General features: G+C 36.2%; 1 protein-coding gene across 3 annotated transcripts in view; it reads left to right on the plus strand.

Moving 5' to 3' along the window:
• PTPN4 (protein tyrosine phosphatase non-receptor type 4) overlaps positions 1-20227 on the plus strand; it is a 118387-nt gene that overhangs the window by 75372 nt on the left and 22788 nt on the right. For all 3 annotated transcript variants that reach the window (XR_008823498.1, XM_056349045.1, XM_056349046.1), the window contains 4 exons: positions 3247-3315; positions 10940-11074; positions 12418-12576; positions 17637-17796. Coding sequence is in view for 2 of the 3 variants with exons in the window: in XM_056349045.1 (XP_056205020.1) it covers positions 3247-3315; positions 10940-11074; positions 12418-12576; positions 17637-17796 (523 nt within the window). In the remaining variant the exon portion in view is untranslated. The remainder of the gene's footprint in view (positions 1-3246; positions 3316-10939; positions 11075-12417; positions 12577-17636; positions 17797-20227) is intronic.

Genomic DNA, 20227 nt, shown 5'->3' on the forward strand with positions numbered 1-20227 from the left:
ATAAAAAAGAAAATCCCAGTAGCTGAGGTAACAGCCTCTGCAAGTAATGCAGAATGCTGGTGGTTTAAATTGTGCCTGAAGTAGAGAATAACGGAGCTGCTACTAATCACCTGCCTAGAATGACAGCAGTATCTGTGATGTACAAAAGGAGATGATGAAAAGCTAGACAACACAGTAACAGACTGTTTCTGTTACACTTGGGGGTTATATAGATGTATAAAGAGGAAAGTAATTTGGTGGCTAAATTCTTATACCATTTTTTGACCAGGATTCACAGCACTTATTTGAGAAACATTCTGTGATCCTGAACAGTGTTTGAGAGTTGGTTCAATATTATTGTAGTGAATTTGGGGGAGCTTTTTAATTTTTGTAACTATTTTGAATTTGAATCATTGTGGTTAGTATTACAGGATAGTTCTTGGAGGATGACATTCGTTTTATGTTAATGTAAGATGAAAAGGGAAACTGCCTAAAATTTAAGATGATCATTAAAGTTAATGAAGCAGCCAAAAGGCTAGAACTTCTGTAGGTAGTTTGAGAGATTGTTTAGAGGCAGCATAATAGTAGTAACATGGCACACAAGGAGAGGCTGAGGGCAGTGGGCTTGTTTAATCTGGTGAAGAGAAAGCCAAGGGGGAATTCTGTAGCAAGCCTAAAGCTACTTCAAGGGCAGTGTCAGAAATGGTGGAGCCAGACTTGTGCTGGTAATGGCAGGTGACAGAGCAAGGGGCAACAGCCACAGATTTCATCTTGAAGATTCTAGCTGGACATTAAGAAAAGTTTTTGGGTTTTTGTTTTTTTAGGAGAGTAGTGCATTACTGGAACAAGTTACTCAGGGTGGTTGTGGGATCTATTTTTGGAGGCTTTCAAAACTTGGGTAGACAAAGCCACGGCCAGACATGACCTAGTGTTAACAGGAGATTGGACTAGAGACTTCTAGCCAGCATTTCTATGAGTAGAACAAACTAATAAAATGCTGAATTGCCAGGGCTAGACAGAATTATGCCCAGTTCTGAAAGAAATCAGAGACATTAAATTGTTGAACTATTAAATGTGTTACATAATTTATTGTTTCCACTGGTCTAAAAGATTATAATCCAGCAAATTACAAAGCAAGGTGGTTGGATTGTTGTTCTTCTTTTTTTTAAAAAAAAGCTTCCAGGAGAGATCAAGACTACTGATGAGAAAAACTGACTTCTGTACACTGTCTTTAAATTTTCAAAGTGGTTCTAATAGTATTCCTTACCAAATACTCATTAAAGAAGTTAAACTGCCAAAACCTGAAGAGTTTTATTGTATATTAGCAACTATTTTAAACAGATGTGTAACAAGTAGGTTCCTTCTTCTCAACAAAGGGAAGTTACCACTGAAGTGATACAGGTTTTTGTAGCAAAAGCTGAAGTTGACTGTAGAAAGTTTCGGTGGTATGTCACAATGAGTGAGTAGGCAATAAAATGGTAGATTGAGTTCAGTGTCTAAAAATGCAAAATAATCTACACAAGGAGAGAAAAGAGGAGGAACACCAATTATAAATAAGCTGTTACTGTCTTGGACCTTTGTAGTTCTGTGAAAACATTAAATCAATTATAAGTAGGAGTTAAAGAAAGGCAAATACAATGTTAGAATTACTGGAAAGGAATAAAGGAAAATGTAGATGGCTTACTGCTTGTTGGATTTAAAAATGTATAACCCTAGGAAGTTAGTAGGCAGCAGGTTTGAAAACAGAGATTTCTTAGAATCACAACATGGCAGAGGTTGGAAGGCAGCTCTGGACACTGCCTAGTCCAATGCCCTGTTCAAATGGGGTCTGCTGCAGCAGGTTGCCTAGGACAGTGTCCAGCCAGGTTTTGAATATCTCCAAGGATGGAGACTTTGCACCATCTCTGAGCAACCTGATCCAGTGTTTGACCACCTTCACAGTAAAAAGTTTTTTTTGTTTGCTTTGTGAGGATTCTTTTTTATTGCTGTTGTTTTTTACCACCTTCTGTTTAAGTAGGATATCTCATATTTCAGTTTGTGCCCATTGCCTCTTGTCATGTCGCTGGGCTCTCTTGAGAAGAGGCTGGCTGTATTTTTTAATTCCCTCTTCAGGTATTTATAGGCACTCATTTGATGCCCCTGAGCCTTCTCCTCCTGAGGCTGAACAGTCCCAGCTCTCTCATCTCCTCATGTGTCAGTCACTCTGGACCCTTAATTGTTTCTGTGGCCCTTTGGTTGACTTGAAGGACCCTGGAACTCAACAAACACAGCACTCCAGATGCAGTCTCATCCGTGTTGAGTAAACTTGCTTTCCAGCCAGTTGGCCCTTAGCCTGTGCATGGGGTTATTGTTCCCCAGGTGAGGGTCTTTGCATTTCCCTTCACTGAATTTCATGAGATACCAGCTGGCCCATTTCTCCAGCCTTCATACATACAGTAGTTCTGTAATACGAATGTGAAACGAGCTAATTATTAATGAACAGTTTGACTTTACGATGTAAATGTCCCTGTAAGAGACAAAAAACCAGAGTTTTAAGTATCAGTATACTTTTACTTGTATCCTCTGAGTCTGTGCCTTGGTGTGAAGTTATAAATGGGGAAGTGGGTACAAGAGGGAGTTTTGTTGATATCTTGCCACCACTATCAACTGCTGATAGACAGCCCCCCCAAAATTGCATATTTTTTTCTAAAAGAGAAATTATGAAATATTACAAAGGATTTACTTCTACACAAGACATCTGATCTTACATGAAAAGTCAGCAAGTTAGAAGATCTGATCTTGGTTTTGACAAGTTGTACAGAAGAATACAATTCTGATTTGTTTATCTTAATTTATTCATGATATTTTGCCAAACTAAGTAGCAACTAAGATATTAGCGATTCAGGGAATAGTTTAGGAGGAGTACAGAGGAGATGCTGTGACTTTTGAGTGTGGCTAATGGAGAGGATTATAGTGTTGTTACCCGAAGATCCAAGTGGAACTTTTTTATTGCTTTGGATAAGAAGAAAAAGGAAGAGAAAAATTTATGTCTTCATGCCTAAAATTAATTGGTCTTTGTTAGAGTTAGACTGTAATGGGGAAGGCAACCTACACTTCTACTAAATGCTTTCTAAAGTTACACTGTACTGAAGCTAGCTCAATTGCTTGAGTATGACTGAAAATAGAATCTAGGGATTTTCTGTTGAGATGGTTCGATTTTAAGCAAGAAATTGTTATCCTAAGCTTGTTGCATTTAGTGGTTTTGCTTTGTTTTGTTTTATTTTCCAGTGGGAGAACAGAGGTCCAGTCTGTGCAGTATGGTAAAGAAAGAGCAAACAAAGACAGAGTATTTGCAAGGTAAGCAATTTACATTTGTACAAGATCAGTAAGCCTTCTCTGTTTGTATGATTTTAGATGCTACAGGATCGTTTTCTGTTTGCAAAAATGTAAAATAAAGAGCAACTGTTGTTGACTGTTGCTGGTGGCTTGATTTAACTGCATTAAGGAGTTTAATTTTGATATGGGAGGGGTGTTTCTTTGGGGCAGCCAGAAATGGGGGAGAGTCTTATGACAGAAAATAAGGGTATTCTTTATATGTCCTTCTTTATGTATTTTCAAGATTTGGAATAGCCTTCAATCTGTGTAGTTTATTGCTATGTGTACTAGTCTTTTTAGAGCTGTCATTATTGCAAAGCATGGTCTCTAACCATTCCATTAAAATATTGAGTTAATGGGTATGATTTATCCTTGAGAACAACCTACAACAGTACAGACATACTTTCTTTAGAATAAGGTACTGTGAGTGACTGACTTGGTCAGAACAGCATTATCACTATAGTCCCAGTGAAGTGTCCCTCATAGTCCCTATGAAAAATCTGGCGAGGAGTGAGCTGCTTCTGAAGGTATTCTGTCACAGAGTAGCTGGCTAATCATAGAATCTATTACTTAATTGGGTTTCAGACTCCTGAGGGGTTCAGTGATTGCAGGGAAACAGTCAAGACACAGATTTAGCTCTTCATCCAGAAATTATGTTAACAGTATTCAAAAGTAAAATACCTGCTGCATCTATCTGGCAGATTTCTGATCTGATCTTTAATAGAAAGAATCCTTATGGGAAGGGAACATGCTCCGTGCTTTTTCTATGCTTATACTTTTACTGAAACGGGAAATGTCTTTCAACATAGTTACCCCTTAAGGAAAGCTGGAGTACAAATTGATGCTCACAGAAATTTAGCAACAAGCCCAGCAACCTTTCTCACGTACCTGCAAACACTGCTGTTCAGAGCATTGGTGAATTCTGCCTTGATTTCCTGCCCCCCCTCCCCTTTCTCCATGTGCAATACAATAAAATTTGAGTTTTTAGCTGGGCACACCATAGATAACCAGCTCCATGTTAGAAGGATTTAGGGGCAGAAGTGCTGTCACATGGTGGTTCAACAGGTAGATTTTATAAAACCAATTTGTTCTGTGTGCTGTAGAATTATTTTTTATTCTATTTAATTTACTTGGGGAGGCTGGTTAGATTTTTATGTGGGCCAACTTTTCTGGTACCTGGGAGGCTCATCACTGTGACAGCTAAGTTTGTTACTTAAATTACCATTCTGAATCAGTTAAAAACTACTTTTCTTGTTGCAGTCTGAACTTGGCAATTTCCCACAAGTAAGGTAGAGTGGAGGAGAGCTGTTTTTTGTTTTGAAGAGTGTATTTATAATATTAGAAAATCTTATTCAGTAGATGGCACTCTTCCCTTTGTGTCAAAACTGAACAAGTGGTGCTGGGGTCACTTGTATTTTGTAATGAATATTCTGGATAAAATGTAAAGCCATGGATAGAGCTGCTATGATGTTTTCTCATGTCTTTGGTGCTTTTTTTTGTGATACAATACTTGGTCTCTTTGGCCAGTGATTTTATTTTCCACTGTTGCTTTTAGACTAAGGAATACAGCATTCATCCTCACCTTTTGATTTGTTTAGTAATGCTGATGACTGATAAATGTCTGAGGTATATACACATATGTTGGTGAACTGAAATTAATAGCATATTGTAACAAATACACCTCAACAGGCTTTTATTAAATCATCTGTTTCTTCCTCTGTCCTCCCCATCATAGTGTGCAAGTAATACATTTCAATTTTAAAGACTTTTAGTATTTTCCAGTGTGAAAATATTTGAAATATAAGACATTTCTAGAACACCACATGGTTCAAGAAGCTTAATCTAAGAACATTATCTTTAATTCTTTGTCTTCTAAAGATTTACATTTCAAATTTAATACTGAGTGGATGTTAGCCCTTTTGTATTCATAGAAAGGATAAATTTTGCTTTTTAAGGTTTTTTCAGGCATAACGTGGTTTTTGTTCCTAGAACCGGCTTTTCTCTTTCTGAGTGTGTCTTTCTCAGACAAAGTCATTGTGGTGTTGAACAGCTTTTTAAGCTCTCAAGCAGTGGACTCATTTGGATTGCTTTTGAAAGTTCTGCTATGTATTGGTTGCCTTTTGCTATGAAACCAGGAGCATGCCAGCATTAAAGCCAGGTCTGTCTTGCAAATTAAGTGGACACTTAATTAAAAAAAAAAAAGAGTAATTACTCTTGCTTTTGTTATTACCACATCAGAAGATTATTCAAGATCAGTTTAAAAACAAAACAAAAAAACCCCAAAAAAACCAGATTTTTTTTTCTAGAGCTATCCAGACTTACACTGTGTTTTCTTACCAATATCTAGTTAGAAACTGCCTTATTTGAGCTAATACTGTTTAAGCAGACTTTTGAATCATTTCATTGTGTTGTGGTTTAACCCTAGCTGGCAACTAAGCTCCACGCAGCTGCTCGCTCACACTGCCCCACCAGTGGGATGGGGGGAGAGAATTAGAAGAGTAAAAGTGAGAAAACACATGGATTAAGATAAAGACAGTTTAGTAGGTAAAGCAAAAGCCACATGTGCAAGCAAAGCAAAATAAGAAATTCATTCACCACTTCCCATGGGCCAGCAGGTGTTCAGCCATCTCCAGGAAAGCAGGGCTCCATACACATAATGGTTACTTGGAAAGACAAGCACTGTCACTCCAAACATTCCCCACTTCCTCCTTCTTCCCCCCAGTTTATATACTGTGGATGATGCTCTGTGGTGTGGAATATCCCTTGGGCTGGTTCAGGTCAGCTGTCCTGGCTCTTCTCCCTCCCGGCTTCTTGCACACCTGCTCACTGGCAGAGCATGGGAAACTTGAAGAGTCCTTAATTTAGAGTAAGCGCTATTTAGCAACATCTGAAACATCAGTGTGTTATTCTCATTATTCAACATTATTCTCATACTGAATCCAAAACACAGCATTGTATCAGCTATGGGGAGGAAAATTAACTCTCTCCCAGCAGAAACCGGGACACATTTTAGGAGAATAACACCCATAGTACATTGAGATGTTAATTTGAGTGAGGTGTTTATTCAAAGCTGGGAAATAGTGATTGCCGCAAGCAATGACCATGTAGCCTTTGCACAATGAGCAGAACATAGATACAGAACACAAGACATGGAAGTAAAATTTCTTAACAGCCATTTGAATAAAAAGAGCAGTTATAACCTATGATTAGCAGGCCTAGCTGTTTGTCCTCAGGATTTTACTTTAAAATTAGGTGAAGTAGTATTCATGGATTGTACTTTTTTTCCAAATCATAAAACCATTTAAAATTCAGTTGTAAAAAATTGAATCTATTACTGTGAAGGAGATGATTTGTAATAAATTTGATGCGTTTTGTGGATGATGCTGTTTTCTTAATCTTCATGCAGTACTAACTTTAGCATTTAGAAAACTGTTGCTGCAGTTTAGATTCTTCCCCCTCCCCGCCCCTTCTTAATTACAGCTATTCTCTTGGCCTCATTTGTTGCAGGGTATTCAGAACCCAAGAAAACCCATAAGAATTCCCTGGAGCATAGTAAAAGTGAAAGTAGATAATCAAAGTGAATACAGTTTTATCAAAACATGAATTGAGAGATTTCTTAAAGAACACTGTTCTCTCTTAAAGTCCTTGCAAAATATTCTTACTTTGTTCAGTTCTGATGGTGTTTACTCGAGCTGAGAAAAGGTGGTTTGTGTGTGTTGTATGATAGTGGGTGGGTGTCTCAGTCATTTGTATTTGCAAACTCCCTATTATTAAGTTGCAGTCTCTGTTTCCAAAAATCCAGTCGCTTCATCTATGCATTTATTCGGTTAATTAAATAATTCCTCAGTTGTTTTAAATTGCGTATGTCATTTGTGGTGTATCTGCGGATTTGTACATAGTTTCAGACTCGGTCTGAAGCAGTAGTTGCCAGTTTTGCTGAGAGGTGCATTCCCCGTACTCCTTGTCAAAATACAAAGCAAGGCTGTGGCTCCAGGTTGTATTTCTTTTTGGGATAGAAATGATTTAAAAGATTTGCACCTGTGTTCCCAAACAATACCCTCTTTCTTTCCCAGCTTGTGTGAGAATTTAGCACTTCGTCTGTGGGACACAAAACAAATTCTGTCTTCAAAAGCTTTTGTGTACTGTAGCTGAGCTAATACAATTTGTCATGCTTTTTTTCCAGTTGCATTATGTAATTTCATCCTGCTACTCAATTTTTTTTATTTGACATAGTATTGCAGCTTGTAAGACTGTTCTTGTGTTTGGGGGCATGTAAAGTTTTCAGTCTCTGTCCTTACTCAGGTAGATAGGACTTCTTGCAACTTCTTTAGGAATATCTCTGCCAATACACCAAAAGCTGAATCTGAGAATAGTTTACTCTGTTAATTAGAAGTGCCCTGTGCTGGGATGCAGTAGAAGCATCCAGACTGAGCAGACAAAGGTGGAATTTAGAATTCCAAAGTTTATCAAAGCATTTAAAATGTTTTTTACACCTTACCCCCTCCCATCTCCTCAGCTGCACTCTAGCATGAGTAAGTTATTTGCATATTGTAAGGAATTAGTGATACAGGAGAAATTTGCAGGAAATTTTCACAACATATCTTATGTGTTAATAAGAAAAAAAATGTTAGATTTAAAAGTGTTGGTAGGAGAACTAGTATCGAAAAGCCACAGCACTGAGAAGTTCAGTGCTGCAGTGTGGTAATTTTTTCTTTGAAATTTCTGCAAAGACAGGAAGTAGAGGCAACAAACATGAGAGGGTGGGACTCTGAGGTTAGAGCTGTTAATAAAATAATTGAAACGAACATTTGCTGATAAACGCTGCAGCTGTTTATCATGGTAGTAAGGTATTATGGCTGAAAGAGCAGACCCTATCCACAGCAAACGGTGAGTTTTCTTAACATTGGATTTTTTTGATAGGGACGAAAATGATGCTTTTCTCATTTTAGTTATGTTCATTTTTTGCATAGATTGAGGAAGTTTTCAAAAATGTAGTTACAAACTATGACTTCAGAGACAGTGCAGTGGGTTGTTTTTTTTGAAGCAGTCAAAAATGTAATTTTTGGAAAAACTTGTTTTTTCCCTTCCCTATATACTTTTGTGTCTCTCTTTGTGACTGACTTTGTTTTATACAGGCAAGGATAGTGCCCTTTCACTGTTGCACACTTCAAAAAACCCCCAACAAACTAAACACAAACCAAACCAAGTTTCTTATGTTCTAATTGTTGCTTTTTCACTGAAGGTAAATAAGGTTCAATAGCTGCCTTTATATGTCTGTCAGAAACTACTGTATCTGCAGTCCCATATTTCCCTAATTTAGCATTGCATATATTATGTGGCTCTGCATCTTTCCCTCAGCCTGTTCTCTAGGCAGAGCTGGCTCTTGGTGCTAACCTGCTGACTGCCAGCATGCTGTCAGCAAGGTCTAGCTAATGATAGCTTTGATTAGTAAACGAGTACTGAACAGATAACATTAGACATGCATTTCACTTCTGCTGGTTTCTTCTTATTTCATTTGTTCAGAGCTGCTCAAATTTGCTGTGTTTGTGAAGAAAAAATATGTAAGTGGTTTAAGTTGCTCACATCTGAAACAAATTACAGAAATTGAAAAGTTGGTTTAATTGACATGATGTCAAGCTAATTACTTTTTGAATCAAATTTATACTGCTTAAATACAGTGCAGCATGCTAAGAAGCTGGATGTGCTTTTCCTCAGGAATTAAATAATTTATATTTTCCCTGTTTTCAAATATCAATATACTGTCAGATTATTTTTTCCCCAAGTGGAAAAAGACTTGAAGCAGTAGTATTTAGAACAGCCCATCTCACTTAACTGTCTGATGTTTTCAGCTGTTATTCAGTAAGTCTTTAGAGCAGCAAAGCAGCGTGCAATACATGTTCAGAACTGCTTGGGGATGTAAAAACACACACAGATCACAACTCCTTTAGTATCAAACACACAGTGTTGACATCATAGAACTTACATATTTCTGCATGAAGATAGATTATTTGATATGATGCTTGGTTGGTTATTGTTGTAGAATTTTTTGATAATATGGGGGGCAGTCTGCTTAAGGTGGTGGCTTGCATTGAATTTTAAGTTCCATGAGAAGCAAAAATGTATTTGTAATGAAGCTTCTCATTTTCAAAAGGATGTAATTCGTTTGTGGGTAGTTCCTTAATTTCTGAAAGTTCCTTTTTTCTGGATTTGCACTTTCAGTAAATGAGTAATGTGATAATGATGGAGATAAGGAACAGTTGCCTTGTGTCCCAGGGACAGGAAAGGCAGAGGTTATTTTGTGATGTGTTTGTATGGAACTGGGGAAAGAACTGAAGGAGTTACGCTGATACAATAATATGTTGGCACCTCATTGTGCAAACCTGGAGAGTAGAGATGAGTATAGTGATAGAATGTAAAGGCAAATGGGAATGAAATTATCAGGGCACAAAAACCTGAAGTTGAGGTATCACTGGAACAAAATATGGTTGGGTAATGATAGAGGAGAAATTTGAACTATATAGTACTATCAAAGTACAGTTAAAATCCAGTGACACGAAATATGTAGGACGTTAAAGGATTGTTTAAAAGAATTGTTGTTGCTGTCTAAAGAATTTTCAGATGAACACAATAAATAGCAAAAGTCTGGGTATATTTAGTCGCAGGGTAACTGAACTGTCCAACGTGATGCTAAGAAAAAAACAACCACAATTCTCAGATGATTCATTTGATGATTTCCAGTATAAAAGGGAAATGCAGTATTTCACAAGAGATTGCAAGTGTGGTCTTATTTGTGCTTAAGAAATAGGTGAAAGAAACAGCAGAAGGGTATTCTAGGTATGCTGGGATGACTGGAGAAAAGAAGAAAAATTTCCTCAATAACGAGAAAGGGCAATGAGTAGAAAAATACAATTCCTTTTGTGTAAAAACACTGGTGATAACAACCTTTAACCTGAAGGACATTTCTGGCACAAAAGCAAATGAAGTTTGGTTACCCCCAAAGAAGTTTGAATAGGACAACTGCATCTGTCTTACAGGTAACAAAACACATTCTGGAAGAAAGCATGTCACCTTGATGGAAAACCCTGATGAGTAAACAAAACTCAGTAGCTGTATTGCCTTGGTGACGATTACCACACTTTCAGTTCTTCTAAGTCTTTGGGAAGTTTTTTGGGCTGATGTTTCTACTGCTTTATTTTTCCTGAGATGGCTAAATAGTTGTGTTGCTTAGAGGGTTTGGTTTGGTTTGTGGGGTTGTTTTGGTTTTGATTTGAATTTTTATCTCTCAATGGCTGTTTTGAGTCAGGTTCTCTCCGAGGCATTAGAAATGCTTAGTGAAGTTTAGTGGGTTCCTCTTCCACTTTTCCTGTCCCCCTCCCAGCCAGCAGTATTTTATGACTGTATTTCATTGACTTTCCTGTACAAAGTACAGAAAACGAAGTACAATATAATGAGAAAATGCAGAACTGCCCATGTAAATATAGTTTTGCATTATTATAATCAGGTTTCCTATTATAAAACATCAGTTTCATTGCAGTGAATTTTATGTAATTTTATTGTTATCTCATAGTTTTTATTTTTAGTTAGTCACTTTACTTTCTTCTTCTAGATCCCCCAGTAAACCCTTGGCACGGAAGTTAATGAGTGGAATGGACTGGGAAGTAGTGAGTAGGAACTCACTGTCTGATGAGAGGCTGGAAACACAGAGCCTACCATCACGGTCTCCACCTGGAACCCCAAATCAGTAAGCAGCATCAGATCTTCTCTCCCTAGAAGTGACTGTCTAACCTCTAATGTGAATGACCTACTGGTGTGAAAAAAGAATTAATGCATTATATATTATATATGTTATATGTTATTATTATATGTTATATTAAATTATATTAAATATATATTATATTAAAATAACAAATTTTGTGCTGAGTGGTTCTCTGGAACATTTGCCTCCAGATAAGAGAAACTATTTGGGGCTGAATTTTGGGTGCTTCTCACTCAACCTATAAAAAAGTGTAAGATGTAGCATGCTACCTTAAATTTGAGAGCTTGACTATTCTCAAGCACAGTTAAAACTAAATTGTTCATTTGGCTAAATAATAATAATAATAAAAAATAACATCTTGGTGATATTTTAGAAATAATTGATTCTGGTTAACACCACTTCTTAAAACATTGGGGAAGATTACTTAATGAGAAATGCTTGCAGTTTTATTCCCCTCAATTTTTCTGCATTTCCTTTCAAAACTCACTCTTTTCATATGATAGAGCTTAAGGTTTGTGTTAGTGAAAAATCATTCCTGAAAAGAACCACTTTTCTCAGTGTGCTGAAACTGGCTTAAGGATCAGTATTATCCAATTTTGTATTCCATAAACCAGAAGGTTTTAAGATTCTTTGGCACTGCAGCATATTATTCAAAAGGCTGTTGTTGTAAATATCGGTAGCTTTTAAAAATTAATGTGAAAATTGTGTAATAACGACACTTATAGCAAAACATAACTTGATCATGCATGTTTCAAAACATTTTAAGAAAGATGCCTATGCCGCTATGCTGTTTTTGAAATGGGAACATTTTGGTTCACATAAAACTCTCAGTGCAAAGCTTATAATTCTTCTAGGAGAAGATGCAGGAGATAAAATGTTCATCTTAATCAATTCAAGTTAAGGTTTGCCATGAACAAAGCCAGGATTTCTCCTCTTGGGTATTCCTTTTTCTTCTCATTGACTGGACTCTCAGTCCCGTAGCCTGTTCATTGGACCTTAATGCTTTCAGGCTCCTTTAGTTGAAGGCGGGGGGGGGGGGGGGGGGGGGGAAGGAGAAAAAAGAAGAAAGAAAAATATTAGCCATTTAGTGTTTATGAAAATAATTTTTGAACACTTTAAAAAAGAAAATTATGAAATATAGCATGTTCATCTGACAACATAATTGTTTCAGTGATTTTTTTTAAACCTTAAACTACTTAACAAAAAAATGTATATGAACATATGCTTGCACTGAGAGGAATGAATTATTTTATCATTCCTTTGTAGCAGGGTAAGAAATGTGGGTTAATAATACTTTTTTCACATTGCACTGCTATTATTTCTCTTAGTCGCAACTCTGCCTTCGCTCAGGAAGGAGCCCGGTTACGACCATCATCAGTTGGACATTTAGTGGACCATGTAGTTCACACTTCCCCGAGTGAAGTATTTGTAAATCACAGATCTCCATCTTCCACTCAAGCTAATAGCATCATACTGGAATCATCACCGTAAGTTCTGTTGGTTGTTACTGTGTGGTAGCATTCAGGGCTTCTGAAGATAAATAAGAAATCTTTGCCATTAAGAATTTGGTGTTAAATGTTTGAGTCGGAGAGAGCCAGAAAAGCTAATAAAAAGGTAGCTGTTGCTTAGATAGTATTAGTGCAGGTCTTGGGGAAAATTATTACAGGTCTTATTGAAAATTAAATTATTAAGTAAAAACCTACCTCTGACATGCTCCTAGTACAGGATTACAATACCTGCCCCACCTGCCTGCCCAAAATGTGGGTTTGCTGTAATATGACCATTGGTGTCTGGATGTCAAAGTGAAAGTTAATTTTTTTGATAGAACTGAACTGGTATGTGATAAAAGTTTTTAATTCCCTTGAGTTTGGAAATTTTGCTTTTTGTCAAAGCACAGAAATATGAGTGAGATGGACAAATTACATAGAATGCTGGGGTGCTATAAAGGTATTTTGGCTAAGGCTTCTAGTATGTTTTGTATATTGTTATAGAGTACTTTTTTTTTTTTTTTCTCAAAGAAAGCATTATCAGGCTTTTTTTCTGTTATGCTGAACATTCTTGATATTGTAAGTTTACTATGCTGTGGTGGGTAAAAGAAAAAATATGATTGTGTTTTAAGTCCAGAAGAATGACAAACAAAAAAATGTTGAGTTATTCAAAGATTTGAAATAATCGATAACTTGTGGCCAGAGTACAGATTACTTGGGGAAAGAAGATGCACAATGTATGGCTTATTAATACTGCCACTGTACCTCCTTATTTGTGTACACATACACATCTCTATGGGTAATGCTAGATTTGCCCTCATAATTTTGTATAATCTCTGTTAGCAAGGAAATTAACTGTTTCAAAAGTATTTGAGAACTATAAAATAGCACATACGTAATTACAGGCTTATAAAACAAATTGTGTGTCTCAGGAAAAATTACTCTGGGAAGGTATTTGAACACAACTTTAATTTTTTGCTTGGACTGTACCTTCAGTTTTAACAACTATGCATAACTTTGGGAAGGGAAATACAATAAATTTTTTTAAAATTTTTATGTAAAATAACACAAGATACTTTTTGTGTACAAATTTAGGGTACAATAGTTATTATTTCACCATCAGCTAGTTACTTAGCTTTCAGAGTTATAAAACAGTAATTTGGCCTAATAAAATAAATTCTCCCTTTTTGGTGGTCTTTTTTAACCTGTTCGTATGACAAGGGGGGGTCAAAACTGGAACACTTGTGAAACTTTTCTCATATTAGAGTTTTGCTGTACAAAGGCCACACAGGGGCAGGTTCCTTCTGTTCTGAGAGTTTTGGCTGAAGTCAGTTATAAGAAACACTGAATGGTAGAGTGATACCGTGAAGTAAGGACAATTCTTAAATATTCTCTTTTATTCATATACCACTAAATTAAATTGTAAAAGATGTTCCTGAGTGTCCTTGGGATTTTTGTATTTAATACCTGATTATTTGTGTAAGTCACTATAGAAATGAGTCTTATAAAAAGAGGAAGTGGTTTTGTAAATTAGTTACGAAACTATGGTTGTTCCTTTTGATGATTTTGCATTTCTTACACCGGAGCAGAAAAAACTATTGCTCTTGTGTCACTGTTTTGGTTTTTGGTTTTGTTTTTTTCCCATGTTGGAAGCTTAAAAGTGGAATTTGATCTCCCAGTATAGATACCTGGCATAAGATATTTTTAAAAATGAGGTTGCTGGCTGTCAAAAACACATGAATCCCATTAGGGTTTTCTGAAAGTTTCGGGTGATGTTGTTGATTCAGGATTTGAGATTTATGAAAGACGTTGGTAGTCATGAAACTCATATTACTATGTAATTTAAAATTATATTGTTTTACAGTTCAAAAAGCTGTTTCTTAAACAGTATGATCTTTCAGAGTGAAAAGATGTGAGTAGTGCATCTGCTCATTTTGGGGGAATTTTAATTAATTGATTGAATTTACATATGTAAGAAAGTCAGAAGGGTATCGTGACAGTAGGTTTAGTGATCTCGAAGTCTGGAGTCAACACAGCAAAAGAAATTCAAGTTTCTGTTCAGTTTAGAAAGATATTGTAGTTTAGCTAATAAAACCTTTAATTCCACATTTTTTTCTTCATTTGCCTGTACTATTGAAAACAAAATTGACACTATTCTGCTTGTAGTTCCATGAGGTAATTATAACCTTGAATTCCAAAAGTATGTGATATGCGTTCAGTTTTATAAATTTATGGGGGTGTGTCTGAAACTTTTGCTTAATATATTAAAAGGTCAGACCGGATATATGTAACAAAAATACCCAAAGCTTGTCAGTGGCAGGGTATGTGTGTTGTTTTATTCTTATGTAAATTGCTGAATGCAGTAACAGAGAGTTGCTTTGCCTGCAAAATAGGCTGCTTTCACTGCCATTGTCTAAGCATTCATAAGAAATTCAAAGCTGACTGGGCAAATATAAAGCAATGAAGTTTTTGCCCAAGGCTCGATTGTTAGTTCTCACAATTCATTATGCTAATATATTACAGTACTTGCCTTGCTGCCTCTAAAACGCTCATTTAAGTAACTTTTCAAATCTTTTCTATAAGTTCGTATGTTCAGTAGGAATTTATTTGTGTTTGTTGACATGTATGTGCAGACATCTAGTCAAACATAAGATCCCATCTTTTACTTTTATCAGAATGACTTCTTTTGTGTCTCTACTCATGTTTTCTGTTCCTTTTTTATTCAGTGTAAAAACCTCAGGAGTAATTGTTTACAGGAAAATAGATAACCATGTTGCCCTTCACTTAAAAGGCTGAATGTTCTGTGCTGGCCAGACTTGAGTGAATAAAATACATAGGCAATTAAAAAGCTCTGGGTGACCTTTGTAAGTCATTGGCTGAATAGTTTATAGCTGCCTTGAAAATTCATTTTGCAAATGTTGGCAAGCGTTATATTTTACTCTCTTTCATGAAAATGAATTTGGAAGAGCTGCTTATCCTCAAAAATGAAATATAAGGATGATACACTCTACTGTCATTTGCATTGAAAAGTGTTAAGAAATATTTTTATTCTCTAGTGTGTTTTGAATATGAGGTTCTTCAGATATCAGATACTGAATAATTAGTATTTTTAATACTGCATGAAAAAATTACTTTCAGAAAGTTAAAATTAAGCAAAACCATACAGAAATAATACTGTTATGATCTTTTCAAATATATTGTTTTCATACATTGACAAAAAAATTTTATCAATATTTTGCTTTCTAAGAAAATTGACTTATTTTTTTTAAACAGAAGTGGAAGATGTGTGGTTTTTCAGTTTGTTACATTTCTTACTCAGTTTTCATGCTTTTTGAAAGAGGTTCAATCTTTATTTGAGATCACTGTAGACAATTGTGATCTGCTTTTTTTGTTTTTATTTGAAAACCTGTATCTGGGATCTGCCTGCCTTTAATTGTATAGAAACAAATCATACAGTATGGAATTTGATGTGTGCCTTAGGTTTTCTTATTTGCAGCAACTTGAAATGTTATGCTGTCTCATGATGAGTCTTACCCTGCTAACAGGCTACTGTGGCTAGACCAGTTAAACACAGTAGGACTGCTCAGGTGCTTACTTGTGCTTTTTAGAAGGATTTTACGCTATGAGTTGCTCCTACAGCTTGCTGATAAAAAAAGGGGCAATGTGCTATTCCTTGCTTCTGGGAGAGTACTTCACTACCTGCCTGGTGGTTGACCCTGTGATAAATCAGTTCACCTTGTTGAACCAGCAGAAAGCTACCCCGGCTTGTCCAAAAAGTCAGTGTATTTTTTCTTGCTCGGTAAACTGCCTTAGCCAAGGGAAGAGCACCAGAGCACTTCAAGGAAGGGGCTGTGGGTGAAAGAAAGAAAGAAGGCACCAGTTTTTCATGGTAGCGTTCTCTTTAGATTTAGCTGTAACCTGTAACTTTCATTCTTGATGGTTTTTGCATTTGCCACTAGTATCAGTGGGCTGTTGTCATAAGTCATTAAATTGCTTAATAATACCTTTTAATGTGGCTCATGGGGAGAAAGGCATGTACCCTTGCCAACGTGTAGAAACTGGTATTCAAACTAAGTTAATGGGAACTATATGCTAACTGCCATTTTGGGCCTCTCAGAATGTTCTTCTTAATTCTTAAATACAAAGCCATGCAATGAAAGATGAATCATGTATTTATATAATACAAATCATACAGTTGAGCTTTTATTCCAAAAGGACTAATAAAGGAAATTATCCATATTATATGTAAACACAGAGAATATTTTTATTAATCTACAAGAGACTGCTTGCAGATCTAAAACAGAAATAGAATTCCTGCTATTTTATCATCAGTAATGGTGTTATAAGTCAACTAAAAAATGCATGTGATGAAACAAATGTTTCAAAGCTGTGCATGTTTCAAGGGGGAATATGTTCAAAAGAGGGGGAAAAACCAAAGTTCTCTTGAAATGTATACATATACTTCTAAACTGAAAAGTTAGAATTTAATACTATCAGCTCCAGTGGGCTGTTCAAATAAATGCAGGGGGACAGTTGAGTTGTCTTCAGCTTGCACTCCTGTTTGTAGGTTAAAAGCCAGTGTGTGAGCACTTTATTATGCTGCTTGTGTCTGTTTTTAAGTTTTAAATTGCAGGTGTTAATTTAAGATGCAAACTAATTTATTTTCTTCCTGAGGAAAACATATTAAGTGACATGCCTATTTTAGAATTTTAGAATTTTATTTCTTTTTCTAGCAAGAATGCAGAGTATAAATGCAGTGAATTTGATAATATTCCAATATAAAGTGGGTTAAGAGTGCTAAAACCCTTAAAGTCATGTATACAAGTTGAACTTACTAGTTCTGTATGCAGTTGTTTGTCAAGAAAAAGGCAGCAAAATATCCAAATGTATACTTCCAATATATTCCACCACAGTACCTTTTTGAGATTCTAAAAGTACATACAGATATTCAGCTGTGAAACTTTTGAGTTTCTTCTAGCATTTTTGGTTTATTTGGAACCCTGAAAGAGCTGTCAATAGCTCATGATTATTCCACTTTATACTTCTGTTTTGGTACTTAGATCTCAAGAGACTCCTATAGATGGGCAGCCTCCTGCGTTACCACCCAAACAATTTAAAAAGAACAGTTGGAACCAAATTCATCATTCACACTCACAGCAAGAACTGGATAACCATATTAATGAAACATTTGATGTTCCTGCATCACCTGAAAAATCCACAGTAAGTTTCTGGATTCGGTTTAATCATTCTGCTTTCTATCAGAATGATAGTGCTACCTTTCGTGAACTTGGTCATAATGCATTTCACAGAGCTGTTGTGTTTGTGCATTGCATTGCGGCATTTCCATTATATATACCATCTCTTTGCTAGCTCCCGCTGTTTTTTCCACCTGCTAGAGTCATCCGTTGTCATCAAATGACTGTGTTGGGATGGATATGCAAACATTCTGAACATCAGCTTTTCAGCACATGCAGAGATCTCTAACCTCTTCTTGGAGAAGTCACTTACCATCAGTTTTAAATACCATTGCAGACACTACCACTGGTGTTTAATCTAGCTTTTATCAAAAAGCTGCAACTGAAAGTGTCTACCAGCTTCTAGAACAGTTTTGTCAGGAGACGCTTCTTGGATCTGTGGTTGCATTTCTCATCAGAATTTTCAAGGAGGAGATTCTACCAAGAGACCTGTGACAACGAATGTAAAAATCTGGGCAAAAGTTCTTTTCCCACACTTAAGAACATATTAGATGAGTAAGCTAGCCAGTTAATTATTGACAGAGGTGAGATCTCACTTGACCATTTTTGTGATTTTTGTCCTTCCAGAAGTTTTCAAAAGGTTCTTGATTTTATACTGATGGGGGACAAGAAATGTTTTGCAGGATGGGAAAACTGTTTAACATCCAGATCTAGCAAATACTGTATAAACAGTTTTGCCAACCTCAGACATTCAAAATTATGAGTCAGTTCCCAAAATTGATATTTTAGAAATGCCTTTGGTTTATTTTTATTTGCACTTGAAACTCTAAGCCTAGGGTGCTCTCTCAGGCCTCATTACAAAGTTAAGATGCTCATAAGCCCCACATTTAATTTCATAGCTGGGTTTTTTAATAAAACACACAAAAGTGAGACTTGTAAATGTATGAGCATTTTGGGAATGTTTTAAAAGTATTGGCTTTAATTAAATAATGAAACAGAATTTTTAACAGCTTTATCTTCTGTCAGTGCTTACCTGAGTCATATTGAAGTTCTGTTTTGAAAGATGACACTACTTTACTCATCAAGTTCTTCTGCTCTGTTATCTTTACCAAATTGACAAAAATAACTTTCAGCTGTTTTTTTAACTCTTTTCAGTTCTGCAAAACCAACACAGCTGTGTGAGAATGAGATTCTTTTTTCTCTGTGCATTGTCAGTGTGATTGTTTGCTGTGGTCCAATGGGCCACGTTTATGCAGCCTCACTTAAGGCAGTGCACTGTTGTAATTAAAGTTCTAATTTGGACTGCTGATGGATTTTTATTTTGGGCATTAGAGAAGAAGGAGAGCAGCACAACTGAAATTTTGTGAAATTGTAAATTTAGGATTTGGAATGTGGGGTTTTGTTTGGTGTTTTTTTTCTTTTTTCCCTGAAGTTGCTTTCCTGACCAGAATCCATTTCAGATTCCTGCACCACTGAAGTCTCTTCTGCCACTCCATCTCAAATAATTTGGAGGAAGACTCCTCACTATTTCGACTTTATTTAGCTATTGAATTGCCTTCGTCTGTTGTATGTATGGAGAGTCTATTTAGAAAGGTAGTAGGACAGGTTTGGGAATGACAACTTTTTACTCCATCTGCAATTCCTAAGTATCCAGTTTGAGAATATCCAGAAGTATTTGAAAGCAGGTGTGGTCAGGAGTCCCTTCAGTCAAACAGTTTAATGATGATACGCAATGCTCCCTTCAGGTTTTTCATTATAAACTGCTGCCCAAAATAGCCTCTTAAAGCAGGAAATTATTATTCCCTTTTTGCCTGGGGAATGCAATGGCACAAAAGTTGCCGAATGCTGCAGGTGAGCATTTGGCGGTTGTTCCTTCTGCCCAGAAACCTGAGCCTGGTCTCCCGTGCCAGTGAATATAGGCTAAAATGATTTGCATATGATCAGGCATCCTAAGCACCCTTCCTTCTCATAATGTATCTTACTGTTACTTTCCTCTCCTTCCCCTAATTTTTCATCTTTTCATTACTATGAATGTGTTTGGGTGGGTTTGTTTCGTTTTCACCAAGAACTTAAAACACCTGGAATTGAGTTAACTTTTTGTGAGCCAAGTTGAGATTTCTTCTACCTATCGAACCTGCAGGTTTTGAACTTCCTTACATATAGAAACGTTTGCTTTAACTTTTTTTTCTTCCTTTCTGAATATGAGTCTTATGCTTTGTCTGTAATTGGTAATGTTGAAAAATTCCTTGAAACAAATTTCTTTAATAATACTTCACATCCTCACCATAGAAACAGTAGCTGATGTTCAGTCTGTGAAATAAATACTGATGGGAACAAACTAAAAATAACTTTAATGGCACTAAGTTGATTTTTCTAGATTATAAAAGTATCTAGTATTCCCCAGTTTATTGGTAGTTCCTTTAACAGTGGTGGTGTGATCAGAATGAAACCAGCTG

This window comes from Falco biarmicus, chromosome 8 (genome assembly GCF_023638135.1).
Source record: "Falco biarmicus isolate bFalBia1 chromosome 8, bFalBia1.pri, whole genome shotgun sequence".
Lineage (NCBI taxonomy): Eukaryota > Metazoa > Chordata > Aves > Falconiformes > Falconidae > Falco > Falco biarmicus.